Genomic DNA, 17,529 nt, shown 5'->3' with positions numbered 1-17,529 from the left:
TTTAACAAGTTTTAACTTTTAGAGAGAATAGAAGAGAGAGAAAGCTCAACTGTTTTCTTCCATGTCTTGATATCTCCATCCTTCTCTTTCTTTAAGTGCAAGGATGAATCAATTCAAAGGTAAGGAAATATAGATGGTGTGATTATTAGTCCATTGCAATACCTTAGACTTTCTATTGTTTGTTTTCAAGACAGCCAATAGTCACTAAATGAACTATTTACCATCTTTATAATGATAAAAAAGATTCAAATCTCTCTGCCAGAGACCGTTGCTATATACTTTATCGCGTTATGGCAATCTCCACATACCCGTAAGTTTAGGCATGAATATTAGCCATGCACAATGGTTTTATTATTCAACGGACTATTTTTACATTTTTAAAATCTATATCTTATTTTTCACATAATCATTTAATTTTTTAATTTTTAAAAATTTATGTGTCCAAATTAAATAAACAAAATATCTTTTTATAGATGATGAAAATAATGAATTATGATGTAAACAACTTTTTAAAAAGAATATTAACTATAAAATAATTCATTTGACACAAATAGAGTGAAAAGAATCTTAATAAATTTAACAACCAATTAGAATTTTAAAAAAAAAATATGTTTAAAAGAAATATAATTTCCAACTCCTCACTCTCTTTCTGAGAGCGTGAAAGACACTGATTGAGTTTGATTGGTCCAATATCTTTCATGTGAATCTCATTTTCATGATTTTTTTAGTTAATTGAATATGTTCAACTAAAACTAATCCATATATTTTTTTTAACACTACCATTGTTTTATTCAATAGTTGAATAAATGTTTCAACTGGTTTATTGCATGTGGTCTTAAAACTAGAATCAAATAGCAGATCTAGAACCAATTCAAAATGAGCATTTGGGATCTTATTTCGGATTTAAGCTTTATATCCATCAGTGCTTATTGTGAGGAATTGTGGCTATTGGTTTGGTTCTGGTTTTACTTATAATCGATTAGTTATCCGATTTAACTGATATCCATGTCTTAAAATCTGGAATTATACAGCAACTGACACACATGATGTTCACATTTGGGTTATGAATGTAAGCGTACACCTATTTTGCCACTGGCCTATTTCGATTAACTTATAATTTTTCACTTTATCAATATGCTAGTATCAATGCCCGTGCTTAACGTAAGCACGTGACAATTTTACTGTCTTCAAAATTATTTGATCATGGTATAATTTTTACTTAAAATAAAATTGTTTTCTGTCAAATATTTTATGAACCTAAATAACAATGGTGCATTCAAATTTAAACAAATAGGTTGAAAGGGGAAGGGGTTACACAAAAAAATTGATATTAATTTTAAATGGTTACATGTTTGCAATATTATCCAAAAATATTGAGATTAAAATTTATTTTTTATGATTAAATTTTTGATTCTTTAGTAATTATTTTTTAAAATAAAATTAATTATTGTATAATTTTGACCCACTTTACTTATTTTGTTTTAAAGATTAAATTATTTTATCGGTATTAAAATTATCATTCCAAACTGACCCGAATCCGACAAGACCGATTCAGAACGGACCCAAAACATTATAAATACTTATATGGGTTCAAATTTTCAAGACCCAAAGGTCTTGGATCCGATCCGTGTTCGGACCTGAGGATCAAGATGCCCATGCCTAACACAATATAATTATAAAAAATACAAATATAAAAATTAAATTTTTAAAAACTTGTAAATATTTCCGCCCTTTTAAAGAATGATTCCTAAAAAATCTAACCAAACTACTACCAATTCCTACATGGGTATAAAATATACTTATCTGATAAATTTGAAACTGGATAGTTCTTATCTGAAACTAAACTAAATACCCAACTGTTGAGTCCAACATAAGTTGTTCCTCTTTTTTTTTAGAACTCAGTCCAAATAAGTTCTTCTTCAACACCCTAACCGGTTTCTATTTCCATTCACTTAGAAGCCCAAATTTAATCACAATTCCCTTGCAGTGCTGAAACAATAACTTCTTTCTCTCTGCCTCATCATCCTCTTCTCTAGCTTGCCAAGAATGAGATCCGTATCAGTAATGTGCTTCTGCTCGTGCTATATTTATTGCATTTATAGTTACAACACTATATATGGTTGTGTATTCTATGTAACACTTTTCTGCAATCGTCTACCGAACCATCCACAGAACATTTCAGTACATGTCAAGTAAATTACGCTCAACGTAAATCGCGAATCCTAGCTTATTGACTCGGGAGCAATTGATTTCCCAAGGACAGACGTCAAAGATAGGATCAAGGATGTGCCTGACTTTTGTGAGCCCTCAAGCACAAAATATATTTTTGGCTCTTCAATTACTTATTTTGAAAAACCTTTGGAATTTATGGAGAAAAGAATCGAACCCCAAACTATTTATAGATTAGAATTGGAGAAACACCAGTAGAACTAACTACATTTTGGTAAAAAACTGGTCCTTAAAATATTTATACACATCAAGGCCTAGAAAATGGCTTATTCATGACTAAACTACGAAAATACATACCTAAACTATATAAACGTGCAAAAACATTTCTAAACTAAATATAAATTTGAATTTCATACCTAAATTCATAATAAATAACTAAAATATGCGTCGTAACTGATACATGTCATTCTATTCTAAAATATATTGAATTATTTTTTAAATTATTATATTTTAGTACTTATCATTTTATTTTTTATAAAGTGCCTCAAATAATTAAAAGCATCAAGTTGATCTTATTAATAATAAGTTTTAATATGCAATTCAAATTCTTAATTACTTTAGAAATGTATTGGTATGTTAATATAATTTGGGTATGTATTTTTTTAGTCTTAATCCGTGCATGAATAAGCCGTTTTTCTCTATCAGGACCCAAGGGTCAGCCTACAGTAGTCAGGCACCGCCCTGGATAGGACACGCGTTGTGTGAACGTATAATGATAACTGTTTGGCATTTACATTATAGCCCTTTATTTTTACTGGAAATGCTTAAACTCCGCAAAACTATTATTCTATTCTAATTGAAATACAGATTTTATAAACCCTAATCGATATCATAAACCCACACACACACACACAAAAAAGAAGAAGCTTCAATCTTCCCTCTTTCTCTGAATAGGCATGGAGATTTCTGTCATTGCTTCCTCGTCAATCGACGGCGGTATCGGAAGCTGGGATATCAAAACCGGAACGGAGCAGCTCCGATTCAAGCAGTGCGCCTCTCCCGCTCACGGCCTCACCGCCGTCGGAGAAAAATTCCTCGCCGCCTCTCAGCTCCGTAACGCATCCGGTTCCTCTGGCTCGATTTTCTTCTGGTCTTGGAATAAGGTTCGTCCCTCTCGTTATCTGCCAACTTAATTGTCACTCTCTTTTGAGATTGAAAAAAAAAGATGTTCTTTTTAATTGTAGCCTCAAGTAGAGGTGAAGAGCTTTCCTGTGGAGTCAGTAAAGGCTCTTGCAGCTAACAGTGAAGGAACTTACATCGTCGGTGGTGGAGCCTCTGGTGATATCTTTCTTTGGGAGGTAACGACAACAAATCTCCCTTTATTTTTGATTTGATTTGTGATGAAGCCTAGTTTGATAGTGGTAACTGGTGAGATTAGGTTGCCAGTGGGAAGCTGCTTAAGAAGTGGCATGCGCATTACCGTTCAGTTACATGCTTGGTCTTCTCTGGAGACGATTCTTTGTTGGTTTCCGGGTCTGAAGATGGCTCTGTTCGAGTCTGGTCTCTTTTAAGGTTAAACCTTATTCCTCTGTTTTTTTTTTTTAAAAGTAGTATAAAGGTATTAATTATTGCCTGCCTTTGTTTTGACTCTTGCTTGTTAGTTAGGCTGTTTGATGATCTCCAGAGGCAGCAGCAAGGGAGCACTCTCTATGAACACGATTTTAATGAGCATACAACTTCTGTAACCGACATTGTCATTGACTATGGTGGCTGCAATGCTTTTATAGTTTCTGCTTCAGGAGATGGGACTTGCAAGGTACTCTAGTAATTATCTATATATGCATTTTGTTTAATGCGCTTCTCTTATTCACGGCCTTTGGTTAGGTTTGGAGCTTGTCCAAGGGGAAATTGTTGAGAAACATCATCTTTCCTGCAGCCATCAATGCACTTGCATTAGACCCTGGCGGCTCTATTTTCTATGCTGCTAGTGTAGATAGCAAAATTTACGTTGGTGCCATGAATTCCTCAAGTGACTATGCCACACAAAGTCTTGGTTCTGTGTCTGAACAAGGGTACCGTCTGCTTCTTTGAATGCATCTTGTAAATCATATGATTATGTTGTAGTCGTTTTCAACCTCTAGTATGGTTTTTATGAGATGTTTTATGAGCATTATTAGCTTGTAGTAGTTCTTGATCATAAGATTTTTTTTTTTTGTTTCAGCAAAGCTGTTACTTGCTTAGCGTATTGCGCAGACGGAAACCTTTTGATTTCTGGGTCAGAAGATGGTGTGATTTGCGTTTGGGATCCCAAATCACGTCGCCTTGTTCGTACATTCAGCCATGGAAAAGGTAATCTTTTCTTTAGCATCTATCTTCTTCTGTTTTTAAGTTCTACTTATGCAAAATGATTATCAGCTAACCCTTGTTGCTTTGCCTTACAGGACCTGTGAACAACATTCAAGTTGTTAGAAGAACGGTTGTTGGTAATTCCAACAAAGCACAATCTTCATGGAAAAGAAATGGGTCGTCATTACCACCTCCTCCTTTGGAAAAATACGAAAGATCAGGAGACAATACTATGGATGGTATAGTTATCGTCGACCCGCCGCCACTTTCTGATGTTCCTGTTTACTCCTCTTACCACAGTGCCGACCTTATCAACGAGCAAGTTAGAGAACTTCAGGTTTGTGTCACCTCTGTCTCGATAAAAACCTACACTTTTTTTCTCTGGAAACTCTGTTTTTCACAACTCTCTATTTGTTCTTGGTTGGTGTCAGCAACAAGGCTCTGCAGCAACGGAGATCGAGATGGAAAGATTGAAACTTGAGTACAAGAAATCTCTACAGATGAATGATCAATGGCAGAAGAATTATGAGAACTTGCTCCAGGTGGTTATGGAGGAAGAGCTAAACGGCAGTTCCAGTTAAAAGCTTTGATCTATTGTTATTGTTTCTGAACATTTTTATATTGAATTTGAAACATATTTTACTTTGAATAGCATTTCAAGTATGGTTTTATTAATGTCAAATTTCTCTTCACAGCATCATATATTATAATTGGAGTGTAACAAGACTTTTTTTGAATTTTCAAATTTGTTAAAAACAAGTATTTAACGATGTATTCGTGGACTGATGCAAACACTTTCCGGTCGTATTTAGTCAAACACATGAGAATGAAAATGGAAGTTATGAAAATGAATCAATGGTATACCAAAAAATCAGTTCAACCAAGATTATACTTATTGGAGTACAAAACTACGAGAATTATTATTATTAACTACTAGGGGCATTGCCTCCTCACAAACGCGGAGTTGTAGAAAGGGTTTTTGTTTCATCTCAATATTTACTAGGATTATTGTAGTTGTAAATTTTGCGTTTTGGATTAGATCATTATTTTCCAAGTTTTTTTATTGTTATAGATTTATAGGGTTAGAGTTTTGATGATGAACTGTATAGGTACTTTTCTCCACTTATGAATGTCTAAACTGTGTTAGTAATGTGATTGATATAGTTCATGGTGTTGTTTGCTGTGTCACTAAGATTTATTGTTTGTTTGTCTTTTTAATTTGTTTCTTTGTACTGTTGAGAGTACATATTCTGGATATCTTTTCCTCAGTTTAGTTGTGTAAATTGTGTGGATTAAGTAATAATTTTTATTATTCTTATTATGTTTGTTATATGTTTTTTTTTTAAACTTGTTGCTTTTACCGGACATTTAAAACAAATACATGAAGACTTGTAGAAATAACTATAAAATGTGACAATTCTGAGTATTTGGGTTTAAATGGGTCTTAAACGAATTTATGTATTTCTCATAAGAAGATAATTGCATGGCATGTAAGCTATTTTCATAAGACAAAAAGAGTGAGCAGGTAGAGATGTCGTTACCGCATTTGTGTATGTCGGGATTCTCTTGTATCTCTTGGTGTGCATGTGTTTGTTTTTCTTTTATTTGATGGGTAATATGTAAACAAATCGTTGTTAGTTGTATTTATCAGAGTTTGTAACTTACTCTGTTTTTTCGTTTAGGTAATTTCAATGATCTTGGTTGTCATCTTCGTCTTCTTCGTAAACATATGCGAAAGTAAGTTTGTAATTGTTAAATAATTGCCCGTGTAGTTTGTATTTTTTTAGCTGATTCGATGTATATGTAGTTGAGTTTTAGTTGAGGTGATTGATTTGGTATATTTGTTTTGAAGTTTATTTGTAAGATTAGACAAAAAAAAGAGGTGATTCGTCTTTTTTTTTTTTGGATTCTAGTTTTGGTGTTTTGATTGTTTCGGTTGTTGTAGTTTTTTTAAAGCTGTAAAATAAAGGTTTGTGTAAAACTAGTTTGATAAGTAAGAGAGATAAATAGACGACCACTGATTTTGGGTAGGAAATATTTTTGATCATTGATGTTAGCACAGTATAGACAAAACGGATTTGTACAACCACATCTGCGAGTTTAAATATCAGTTATGATATCGAAACATAATATAAATCCAGATGCAATATGATAATATATCTGGGAGGTCTAGGTTTATGTTCGCAATCACTTGGAAATTGTCGAACAGTCTAATCAGGACTGGAAATTGATCTCAGGAGTACCCATGATGACTTTATTAATAATGGTTGGTGGGATGAAACGAATGAGAAATGCATGATCAGTTATTTTGTACATGTGAGCACCTAGCAACCTCAAAACGAACGACTTTCACAATGGAACTAGCTTTCAAAGATGGTATGTAATGATTAGCATGTTTGGCGGGAATAAACCCATGAATCACGAAATCTGAAAATAATATTATTCAACAAGAATCATGAAATCAGTTAAGAACAGTTATGTTAAATAAGTGTGATAGATCGAAGATTAACTTATATTTTCATCAAGGAAGAGAACCGTGATTCCCATAAACTCACTGTTTTTCTTGAAGTTCAGGGAATCTCAGAAGCGGAGGAGGTCAGCGGCTATGCTCTAACTACCATGAACAAGACGAAGAGACTCGAAGGTTGAGTGACAGACGCCGGGAACGCCGGTTTGAGGAACTGGAGAGGCAGAGAGAGATATTTTCTAGAAGATGGCTAAAGGTAAGAGGAATCAATGAGTTTTGTGGATGCATAATGGGTTCATCAAAGATAAGAATCATATATATATATAAGGTTTACAGAAGGACTACAAATCAAGACAATTTATGATCAAACGATTTAAGATGGGGAGATGAAGAGTTCACCAGTGAAAAAGTAGATTATGAACAGACACACGGCACAACTCTGTAACTCAAACATGTCTGAGATAATGATGAAAAGAACTCTAATTCATGTTAAACGACGACGGTCTACAATATGGGAAAACTATAATTGTTGCAAACTTGAGCTTTTTTCTTCATATAACGTGATGTCATTTAAAAATGAAACTCATAATACACTTGTAAGTCCGGTCCTCAGAGGAAGTCGAAGAAACAATAGTTTCCGATCTTCATAAATATATATTAGTTTCGGCTATCAATGTACAAATTATCCTTTAGTTCAGTGGTATAAATATTAGTGTTTTTATTTGAATAACCCGAATTCAAATTATGGGTTTTATATCTCTTTACATCTTTTAAAGTGAGATCCACGTGATGCTAATGTGCCGCCTTCAACAGAAAGTAACTCTCTCATTATCATATAGATTTTGATAACCGACAATAATGCATTATATGAGAATTATGTTAGACGTATTTACATCATATTGATCACTACTTGCACGGTTGCACCAAATAATTGAACCGCTCTACCAAGATTTTATGTTTAACTGTTCTATCTGAACTATGTTGAATTATTCATGTAAGTTTTTTTGTTAGTTTACATAATTATGATAAATTATATTCTCTGATTCCTTTATACAAAATTTCAACATATGTTAATATAAAAATTATTCATTTTTATACTTTCTTTGTCTCTCTTTTAATTTTTTTTTTCTCAAAATAAAAGAAGAAATAGCTCAATCTAATGAGTACAACTTTTTTCTTGGACAGCAGCTTTGATGCTTCTTAGAGATTCCTCCCAATCATCACATAGCCGATGAGGATCACTAATGACTGTTGGATCAACTGTTAAAGAAACGGTCATCTTGTTCATATAACTTTGAAAATGCATTGTCAATGCCTGATCAAAGACAAGTCATGAGATCATTAACTCTTAATCACTGAATACAAAAAAATGATAACATGAAATATACTGGTCTAGAAGCTTACATGGGGATGACCATACACACTTGGGGCCATGTACGTGACGGGATGGCCATAGAAGCTGATTTCTTCAATCGGACCAACCATGTTTGAAAATGACATCGTTGTGTTTGACAATGCTCTCTTTAGTATATTTGCTGCCCTCTGCATTCATTTAAATATTTGAAATACTGGATTATACATTTACTAACTAGCAGGATTAAATGAATGGTCAGCTTTAAATTTATTTTGATTTGATGGAGTTTTTATTAAATGACTATATGAATTTTTTTTGTTGGATTTTTTTTTATAAATGATATGGAGTTTCTGGATCTATAGGTATGTTAAATTAATCTTTTGGGAGAGCAATTTTCCTAATGAAACTTGAACCTTTTTATCCATTAGACGCATACTAGGTTATCTAAAACTGTTAGCAACTCAACAATTCTTTTTTTTTTTTTTTTTGAACTTTAACTCAACAATTCTTCGTTGGTTTTTTGGTTAGATTTAATGGAACAGTAATATCTGAACACTGTTAATTTTAAGCTAAATATAATGAAGAATGTACCTGAACCCCAAACGATTTTAGAATGAAATTACCAACAATGAACGTTAGCAGGGCTTCAAACGAGTTCTTCTTCCTGTCGATTATGAACTTGGCTCGTCGGAGATGTTCCAATGGGTCATCGCAGAGTGAAATAGAGAACGGAAAGATTATGTAGCCGATCCAATTTCCCCATGTACAGTTTGATCCATTTTCCATTATGTCAGCTAAATCCTGTTCTTTTATAAAATTTTGTTTTAAATAAAATAAATAAACATGTGAAATTTATATATTTTGTGATTAAATGAGGTTTGTCTTTTGTAAAAATTAAATGACGTTAATTTGCCTGGATTCCAGTAGCCGGTCGTATGTTTACGAGCAGAGCTGCCCTTAGCCTTATTCCTTTAGGCATTGGTTCTTCCTGTTCTCCTATATTTTAAAAAACTTTAAATCCTTACATATATGGCGTTGATATTAAAATTTATTTACGTTAGCAGTAATTCATAAATATTTACCATATCTTCTCTTCAAATATTGCGAGAGACCAGCCTGAGATACTCCAAGTATAACATCGTTGACAGTCTACAAAAAGGGGTACAATCAATCGAATATCATATATCATGTCACACCTCTTGTGCAACTTATATACTATTTATTTTTAAGGTAAAAATTGCTGTTGACAAGAAATAAATTCACGAAAAATTGTTACCATTTGCATGGCGTTCTTGATTAGCTTTAGGTCGTCAAAACTTACGGTACGATGAACACAACACATCCGCTTACTCGTACTTAACCGGAAATTGCCTTTGATCGGTGTTTCAGTGTCCTTAAGGAACATTGTCGTAGCAATAAACTCCAGAGCATCACAAACAGTATTCAAAACCAACATAGCCACCGACCATAGAGCCATAACCAGCCAGAATAACCGGGAATAACTCCTTGATCCAGACAGTGAACTTTTTTGATTCGGTAGACTCGGTAGCTCATCGGGATTCGATGTTTTACGTGTACAAGCAAGGACTAGAGACATCAGAGACATACCATCGCCAACAGAGTGATGGATCTTCAAAATGGCCACGTTTTCAGCGTCTGACGTTCTTAAGTCGAGTAAGTGAACTTCCCATAATGGTTTGGAAGTGTCTAACGGGATCGTAGTTAGGTCAGAGACGTAGCTATCTAGGAAAGCGTCTGCGTTTGCGTTCTCTATGTTATGCATATCGATTTTGGGAATGACGACATGATCCTCTGCCACCACCTTTGTCTGAACCCATTTTTGTTCTCGTCTTTGGTTGTTACCACTTTCCACCTTTAATAAAAAAATATTTCAATAAAAATGTTAACAACAAAAGACAATGGGGTTTCCCGGATATTGATACATATATATTTGCAAAAGATAAAATCAATGGTTTTCTGAAATAAATATCGAACAGTTTTTAGATATTTCAAGAAAATAAATTTGTCTAACAAAAGGAACTCTGTGTTCCAGAAAAACAAAAGGAAGCTTCCGATAGATTTTTCTAGTCTTTTTCGTTGCAAAAATGGAACAATATTGTCCCCACTTTGGAATATAATCTTCAAATATATATTATTTTGACTAAAATATATAACTGCTACTTAGGATTTCTTTCCTCTCACTGTTTGCAAATCTAACTCTTACTTCTTGTTTTTCCCCGGGTTTTACCTTCCTAGGCCATATGACTAATCAGTATGAGTGTGGTTTTATATCAAAATCAATTAGGACCTGACGTCAATCCATTTCATACATATATAGTTTGGTTTTATTAAAACGCATATATTATATTGATTATTCTAAGCTATTTTTTTAGACAATCTCAAACTTAGTAATATATCAGTCGTTTGATGAAAATAATAATATTAAAACGCATAAATGGTGACATGGTACGTATGAGAAATTCATAGTTAACAAAGAGAAACGGTCCTCAATCACACTTCAACATCCAATGAAAACCACTCATTAAAAAATGAAAAACAGTTTAAACATCGAAGAAAAATAATTGCCCAGTTTTACTTCTGTATATTGTTTTGTCAACACCCCAATTGTATGTCTGTTTAGTTAAATAGTAGTTACAGTTTAACCCGCAAAAAACATTGAGAAAACATTTTATATATACTGATAATAGACATAGGGTATCATATCATAAGTATGAAAGAATGGGACTAACCAGTTTGCAGGAGAAACGAGGATGTCTAATCAAAGTTTGCTTTATTCCATCGATAATCACAGCTGGTTTGATCTTGCTCTTCAAACCAACCACCGATATGATGTTGCAGTTAAATTCCGGCGCGTGAAACAGACGCGCAGCCGGGCTAAGCGGTTGCTCCTCCTCTTCTTCCTTCTTTTCCACTCTTATCTCAGGTATGTGCGGACGTCCTCGTCGTGTCCTAATCTCCATAGTTTTGTTTTCAACCTTTGTTCTCTATTTCTCTTTAGAATTCCACTATATATGATTTTTATTCGGCCGTGTTGTGCATTTGAATTTTGGAAATTTCATTTTCAGTATTCTTGTCGGTCCTAACTTTCCATTGAAAAAAACTTTCCATTAATGTATTATTCTTTATGTTATATTCATGTAACAGATACGACTATATGAGTAAGTTATTCTTATATGCATGGATATCGACAAAAAAGAGAGGAAAATTCATGGAACTGTAGGTTTACATGAGGTTGGTTAAGATTATGTGTTCTAAAAATCAAGAAATCCAGAGAATCTTATGATAATAAGGGGATAGCTGTACTTGTACATTGTTAGAAAATATTATATTTTAGATTACATTTTTATGTGGATATAATTTGAAATTCATAATTAAATCATGTTTGAATTCATCAAACTAACACATAATCATGCATTATAAGAATTAATTGGTTAATTACTGCTGATTCATTTTGTATCTCTATAATAACTAGAGGATTTGTCCGGGCTACGCCCGGATTTTTCCTATAATATTATTAAATTGAATTAAACTTGCGTATTTTTATTGTAAGATGTTAATTTCTAGTGAAATTTTATTTTAACTCTTTTTATACGTAAAGAGTAGTGTCTCTCATTTTAAAAGAATGGTTATGGTTGATGTTAGTGAATTCAACTGTTGTTATATTATTTTGGTAAATGATGCTATGTGCGGTTTGTATATCTTAATTTTTAATTTTTATCTTATTACTATATAAAATATTTTGTATGAACTTGAATTTATTTTGCATATTTCTTTTTTTTTTGGTATTTTAAGCAGTTTTAACTAAATAGTTCATTTACTATTTGATTTGTTTCTTCCAATAAATTTAGAAGATAATTTGCTATTTCTTATATTATACCACATATCTTTCGATATTAGAATATGTTTACACTTATAAAATAAAAATGGACTTTGATAACTAACAGAGGGGAGTAATTTAATTTGTTGTTGGTTTTTTTTGTCAACGTAATTTGTTGTTATTTTTTTCTCATGTCACCTATTTTGATCTTATATATGGTATGATGTGATTTTGTATTTTTTTTCATTTCCATTTGAAACTTTGAATAATTTATATCTTTATGAATTAGTTTAAATAATTTTAATGGTATTGTGACCACCAGTACTAATTTCACTACATTATTTTGATTAGTTTTTAAAATATATTGTATATATATTTAGTTATTGTAAATATTTTTAGATTTTGGATTTACTGCTTATGACCAACATGATATCTTGAAATCTTATAATTATCCTTATTTTTCAATGACTTGTAAGCAACTATAACATCTATTATATACTGAAGCATACAAAGAAATATTTTGACTACACCAGTGATCACATTCTTATAAGTATTGTTAAGTGGATTTAGGGCGAAATCACATTTTTAAACTATAATAACGTGATAAAGTTCTGTAATATTCATCACATGTGTTTCCAAGTAACATTTTCTATAATACTAAAAAGTGACACTAAAACTATTTCAGTGTATTGTAAAATAAAATTATACAGAAGTTTAATAATCATTTAAATACATGTCATCTAAATAACATTTCACAACTTTGCTTATCTCTCTCACTCTAAATATGGAAAAGCATTCATAAAACAAAGTAATCTCGAGAGATGAAATAGAATCACAGATTACTAAAACGGGGTTTAACAATCTCAAAAATAAAGACATTGGGAAGAAGATTGATAGTAATATACTCCATACAACAAATATATTTGCAGGAGCTGCGGAATGAAACCAGTCGCCAAGGTTGAGATGTATGTGCAAAAGGAGCCTCCAAAAATGCATTGGTGAGACATTTCTCTCTGTATCAGTTTTCACATGTGAGCTGTTGTTTCTCTGATCATCTGACGTAATAGTCTGCACGAAACAACTGAAGAGAATGTATCAGTAGTTAATAATTTAATAAATTGCTTCAAACCATTATTGGTATGCTTACAATGGAAACAAAATCTCAAGCCTGCAATTAGGAAAGTATATTAATTTGAGGGTTACACGATCTTTCTCAGTGTAGTCATTGTTATGAGTAATGAAAAGCATTCTTCCTGATGACAAAAATTTAGTACATGAGAATTATCAGAATCTTACATTTGTTGTGTATCACAATTTGGTCAAGAGAGCAGCCTGTCCTGGCTTTGTCACCACAAAACTATTCCATTAAAATTGGCTCTCTTCATTGATTCTATCTCCCTTTGTTCCCTTGTCATCCTTTTCCAATCCAACAGCTTCTTTTAGCACACTCTTTCCTAACACAAACCCTCAGGTTTTGTGACCCTTGAGACGTATAAATTGGATGTGCAATTCCATGTCTGTATGAGAGGAGCGAACACATCAGAGTCTGACGTATCTGATACATTAATCTCAACACGGTACCTTCTTAAAAACGGATATGAGTTACTAAAATATAAGAAAAAAATATTTAAGTGAAGGGACTGACTTAGAATTTTACTGCGGATGGGAATTTGAGAACACATGAATTAAGTTCTGACACTGTCAAAGAATTCAGAACTGACTGGCCATCAATATAAGGTGGTCGTAATTGCACAAGCAGAAAACTCCATCAGGATAAGGTCCCTGGATCAGAGTTGACCATGAACAAAAAAATAACCCGTGAGACATTCTCAGATGCAAGAGAAGCTGACTCACAGCTCACAGCGGTACAGATCCACAACCGGCTGTGGTGAACGGAAACGAACTCGGCAACGCTCCTGCTTGGTCGCTCCTCTTCCATACACAAACATATCAACAATCTCAGAAGAAGAAGAAAGGTGAGAATGAAGAAGAAACAAAGAGAACGTGAGAGAAGAGAAGAAGAAAAGGACATGGGTAGTGCAAGCAACGACCATGGCGGCTTGCCATCGCTCTAGACCTCACTTCGGCTTGACGGAATCACAACTGCGGCGACATGGGCTGCACCTCCGCTGACTCACAGCTCACGGCGGTACAGATCCACAACCGGCTGTGGTGAACGGAAACGAACTCGGCAACGCTCCTGCTTGGTCGCTCCTCTTCCATACACAAACATATCAACAATCTCTTGAAGAAGAAGAAAAGAAGCATTGAAGATGAAGTAGTGGAGATTGAGGCTTGAGTGCCATTACGACTGCCTTTTCTCAGCTGAATCGAGTGGGGAGGGAATCAGTATGGCTAGGGTTGCTAGAGTGAAACGTAAAAACAAAGCGAAGAGGAGACGTCATCTTCTTTTACGGATGAGCTTCTTGGGCTTATAATATAATGTAAATGAGAAAGCCCATATTCAGTCGAAATAAAACGTAACAAAACGCAAACTCGTCTATAAGATGCAGAAAAACAGGCCGAAAACAAACTAAGCCCAAAACAAAATAAATCGAAGATGCCGGATGACGTGGCTGTTTGCTGCATTACTATTAGTCGTTTTTTCTATCTGACGTGGAGGACTTCATAGGGCTTTATATTGTGCTTTTAGTATAGTTTAGATATTTGAGAAGTCAGTTTTTTACGTATCGCGCTCACGTTATTTCTCACAATGGTTGATTACAGTGATACATTTAATGAATTAAATATTTAGCTTATTGCCTTATCTAAATTTATTTCTATTTTTTTTCTTTTTATATTATTTCCAAATAACATATATAATCAAATAAAGCATTTGTTAAAATAAAAAAAATATTTAAAAACGAAAAAATCATAAAAAAGGAAAGTTCGCAAAAATAATATTGATATTAAAAATAACATATTTCCTTTGAAACATAATCTTGAATAACATAAATGATATAGTTTATTATTGCGATATCACTCATAGTGTTATACTCATGTTAACACTCATAGTGTTGCGATATTTTAATGAATTGAATTCACTATTATAATTGGTATTACTAATATATTTCCTATTATTCATAATATTTTGTAATTACATTATTATTATAAAGGAATTTCCTGTAACCAAAATGTTATCAAAAGGTAAATTTATATAAAAATAATATCTTTAACATTAAAATATACAAGAAATTTATATATTTGAAAGAACAAAACTTAGGTTCATCCCGTAGGATGAACCTTTAAATTCACCACACCTCTTATCACCAATCAAATTGTCATCTAGATAAGTAATGAAAATTATTATGTTGACAAAAAAATTTAAAATAATAGAAAAAAATAATGACGCCAGCTTTAACGACATTAACGCCGTTAGCTAAACCCTAAACCCTAAATTCTAAACTCTAAACTATAAATTTAAACCCAAAAACCTAAACCCAAAAACCTAAACCCAAACCTAGATTCTAAATCCTAAACCCAAACCCTAGACTCTAAAACCAAACCCTATACTCTAAACCCAAACTTTGGATCCTAAACCCAAACCCTATACCCTAAAGGTTTGGGTTAATGTTGATGTTGTTCCTTTAGGGTTTAAAGTTTGGGTTTAGAGTCTATGGTTTGGGTTTAGAGTCTAGAGTTTGGGTTTACGGTTTGGTTTAGGGTATAGAATTTGGGTTTAGAGTCTAGAGTTTGGGTATAGGATTTAGGGTATAGGATTTGGGTTTAGGGGTTAGGGTTTAGATTTATGGTTTAAAATTTAGGTTTTAGGATTTTGTTAGTGGTGTTAGCGTCATTAAAATTGGTGTTATTATTGTTTTCTACTATTTTAATTTTTTTTTAAAATTAATATTTTATTATTAATCTAGGTAACACTTTAATTGTTGATAAGAGGCGTGTGAATTTAGAGCTTCACCCTAGGGGTGAACCTAAGTTTTGTTCTATTTGAAACCCATGATCAGTTACATATATACAAATTATTAATGTATTTAATAAAGCATGTGCTTCCTTTTCTAATTTACTTATTTCCTGATACATTTAAACAATTTTCTTATTTTAGATATTTTCTTAACTAAAAGGAAAATACGTTAATTATAAAATTTGTAAATATTATTTTCCCCTTATTTACAATATATGAATGTACGTAAATACTTTATCAAGATTTTCATTTAGGATGTGGCGTAGGTAATTTCCGTTTGATGTTGTTTTAGCAATGACCATAAACAAGAGTCAATATCAATTATTGGAGAAAGTTGGTTCATTTATCTTAAAACTTATTTTTTCTCACGGAAAAGTATATGTAGCGATTCCAGAATGAAATCAAACCATATCTGAAAATTATTAATACTGATGAAAAAGGGAATTAATAATACTCAACGCAAAATGTTGTCTATAAATATTAATTAGTTTAAATTGATTTTTTTATTTTTTAACTAAATAAACATTTGATTGTTTCAACAAAAAAAATATTTTTACTTCAGTAATTTTTCCACTTATTGTTATTTTATGTTATACAACTTTCATCCATAATACACCTAAACAGAATTTTGTTTTCTTAGTTATTATATTTCGTTATTTATGAACTGTTAAATGATAGAGGTTTGTTAAATTTTATTGAAATTAAGATATTTAACTAGAACAATAATAAATGATATTACAGTCATTACTAACAGCATTAACTAAAATTAATTAACTATACAAAATTTAAACCATATCACAATCTTAGAAATAAATATCGTGGCCAAACTAAATATTTTTCAAAAATCAAACAGGGCAACTAAATAACTCATAAATTAAAACTGTAAATTAACTAACATAAAATATATAAACAAATAAAAACTAAAATTAATAAAAATATTACCCAAATTATTATACTTTAGTTTTTTTTTGTAAATATTCATTTCCGCGCGCATGCGCGAGTGAATCACCTAGTAAACAAAAAAGAGGTAAAGAAAAAAGCTGTTGGAAAGAACAAATCGTTACAAATACTTTAGTATTAGAAAAAAAATGTATCTAATCTATTATAATAAAGGAAAATTGCCAAAAATGACTCAAAATTTGATTTTAAATGCAAAAACATACATTAAATTCCATCAAATGCAAAAATAATTCAAAAGGCTACTGAATTATAACCAACCCTTTATGACAAAAAAAGAGATAGTATGCATTTTTAAGATATAATTCTGGTAAATCTTCTGTTGTTTTGTATGTCTTCTGCGAGAAGACTTCTCAATTTATAAATTTTATAAAAAAAATATTTTTATAGACAAAAATAGAAATCATGTAATTATAAAGATTTGTGAATGATATAAATTAATATCTTTAAAAATTAAATGTCTTTCAACATAGATGAGT

The 17,529-nt window shown here is 32.1% G+C and overlaps 2 protein-coding genes across 2 annotated transcripts; one reads left to right on the top strand and one right to left on the bottom strand.

Annotated features, from left to right (window-relative positions):
• The first annotated feature begins 3,056 nt into the window (after positions 1-3,056).
• Positions 3,057-5,212, top strand: LOC106447769 (protein ROOT INITIATION DEFECTIVE 3-like). The gene is made up of 8 exons (XM_048776746.1): positions 3,057-3,332; positions 3,414-3,527; positions 3,608-3,741; positions 3,835-3,985; positions 4,054-4,241; positions 4,391-4,518; positions 4,611-4,852; positions 4,947-5,212. The coding sequence occupies exons 1-8, from the start codon at positions 3,126-3,128 to the stop codon at positions 5,094-5,096; spliced, it is 1,314 nt and encodes a 437-aa protein (XP_048632703.1). The 5' UTR covers positions 3,057-3,125; the 3' UTR covers positions 5,097-5,212.
• Positions 5,213-5,407: 195 nt separating this feature from the next.
• Positions 5,408-17,335, bottom strand: LOC106361491 (wax ester synthase/diacylglycerol acyltransferase 5-like). Its single transcript, XM_013801246.2, has 9 exons — positions 13,820-17,335; positions 13,471-13,691; positions 11,087-13,255; positions 9,613-10,209; positions 9,419-9,485; positions 9,250-9,332; positions 8,928-9,137; positions 8,387-8,524; positions 5,408-8,297 (listed from the first exon to the last, which is right to left on the bottom strand). The coding sequence occupies exons 3-9, from the start codon at positions 11,315-11,317 to the stop codon at positions 8,139-8,141; spliced, it is 1,485 nt and encodes a 494-aa protein (XP_013656700.1). The 5' UTR covers positions 11,318-13,255; positions 13,471-13,691; positions 13,820-17,335; the 3' UTR covers positions 5,408-8,138.
• Between the last annotated feature and the right edge of the window lie 194 nt (positions 17,336-17,529).

Source organism: Brassica napus, chromosome A1 (genome assembly GCF_020379485.1).
Source record: "Brassica napus cultivar Da-Ae chromosome A1, Da-Ae, whole genome shotgun sequence".
In the NCBI taxonomy this organism is placed as follows: domain Eukaryota; kingdom Viridiplantae; phylum Streptophyta; class Magnoliopsida; order Brassicales; family Brassicaceae; genus Brassica; species Brassica napus.
This window is presented reverse-complemented; position numbering and strand designations above follow the sequence as displayed.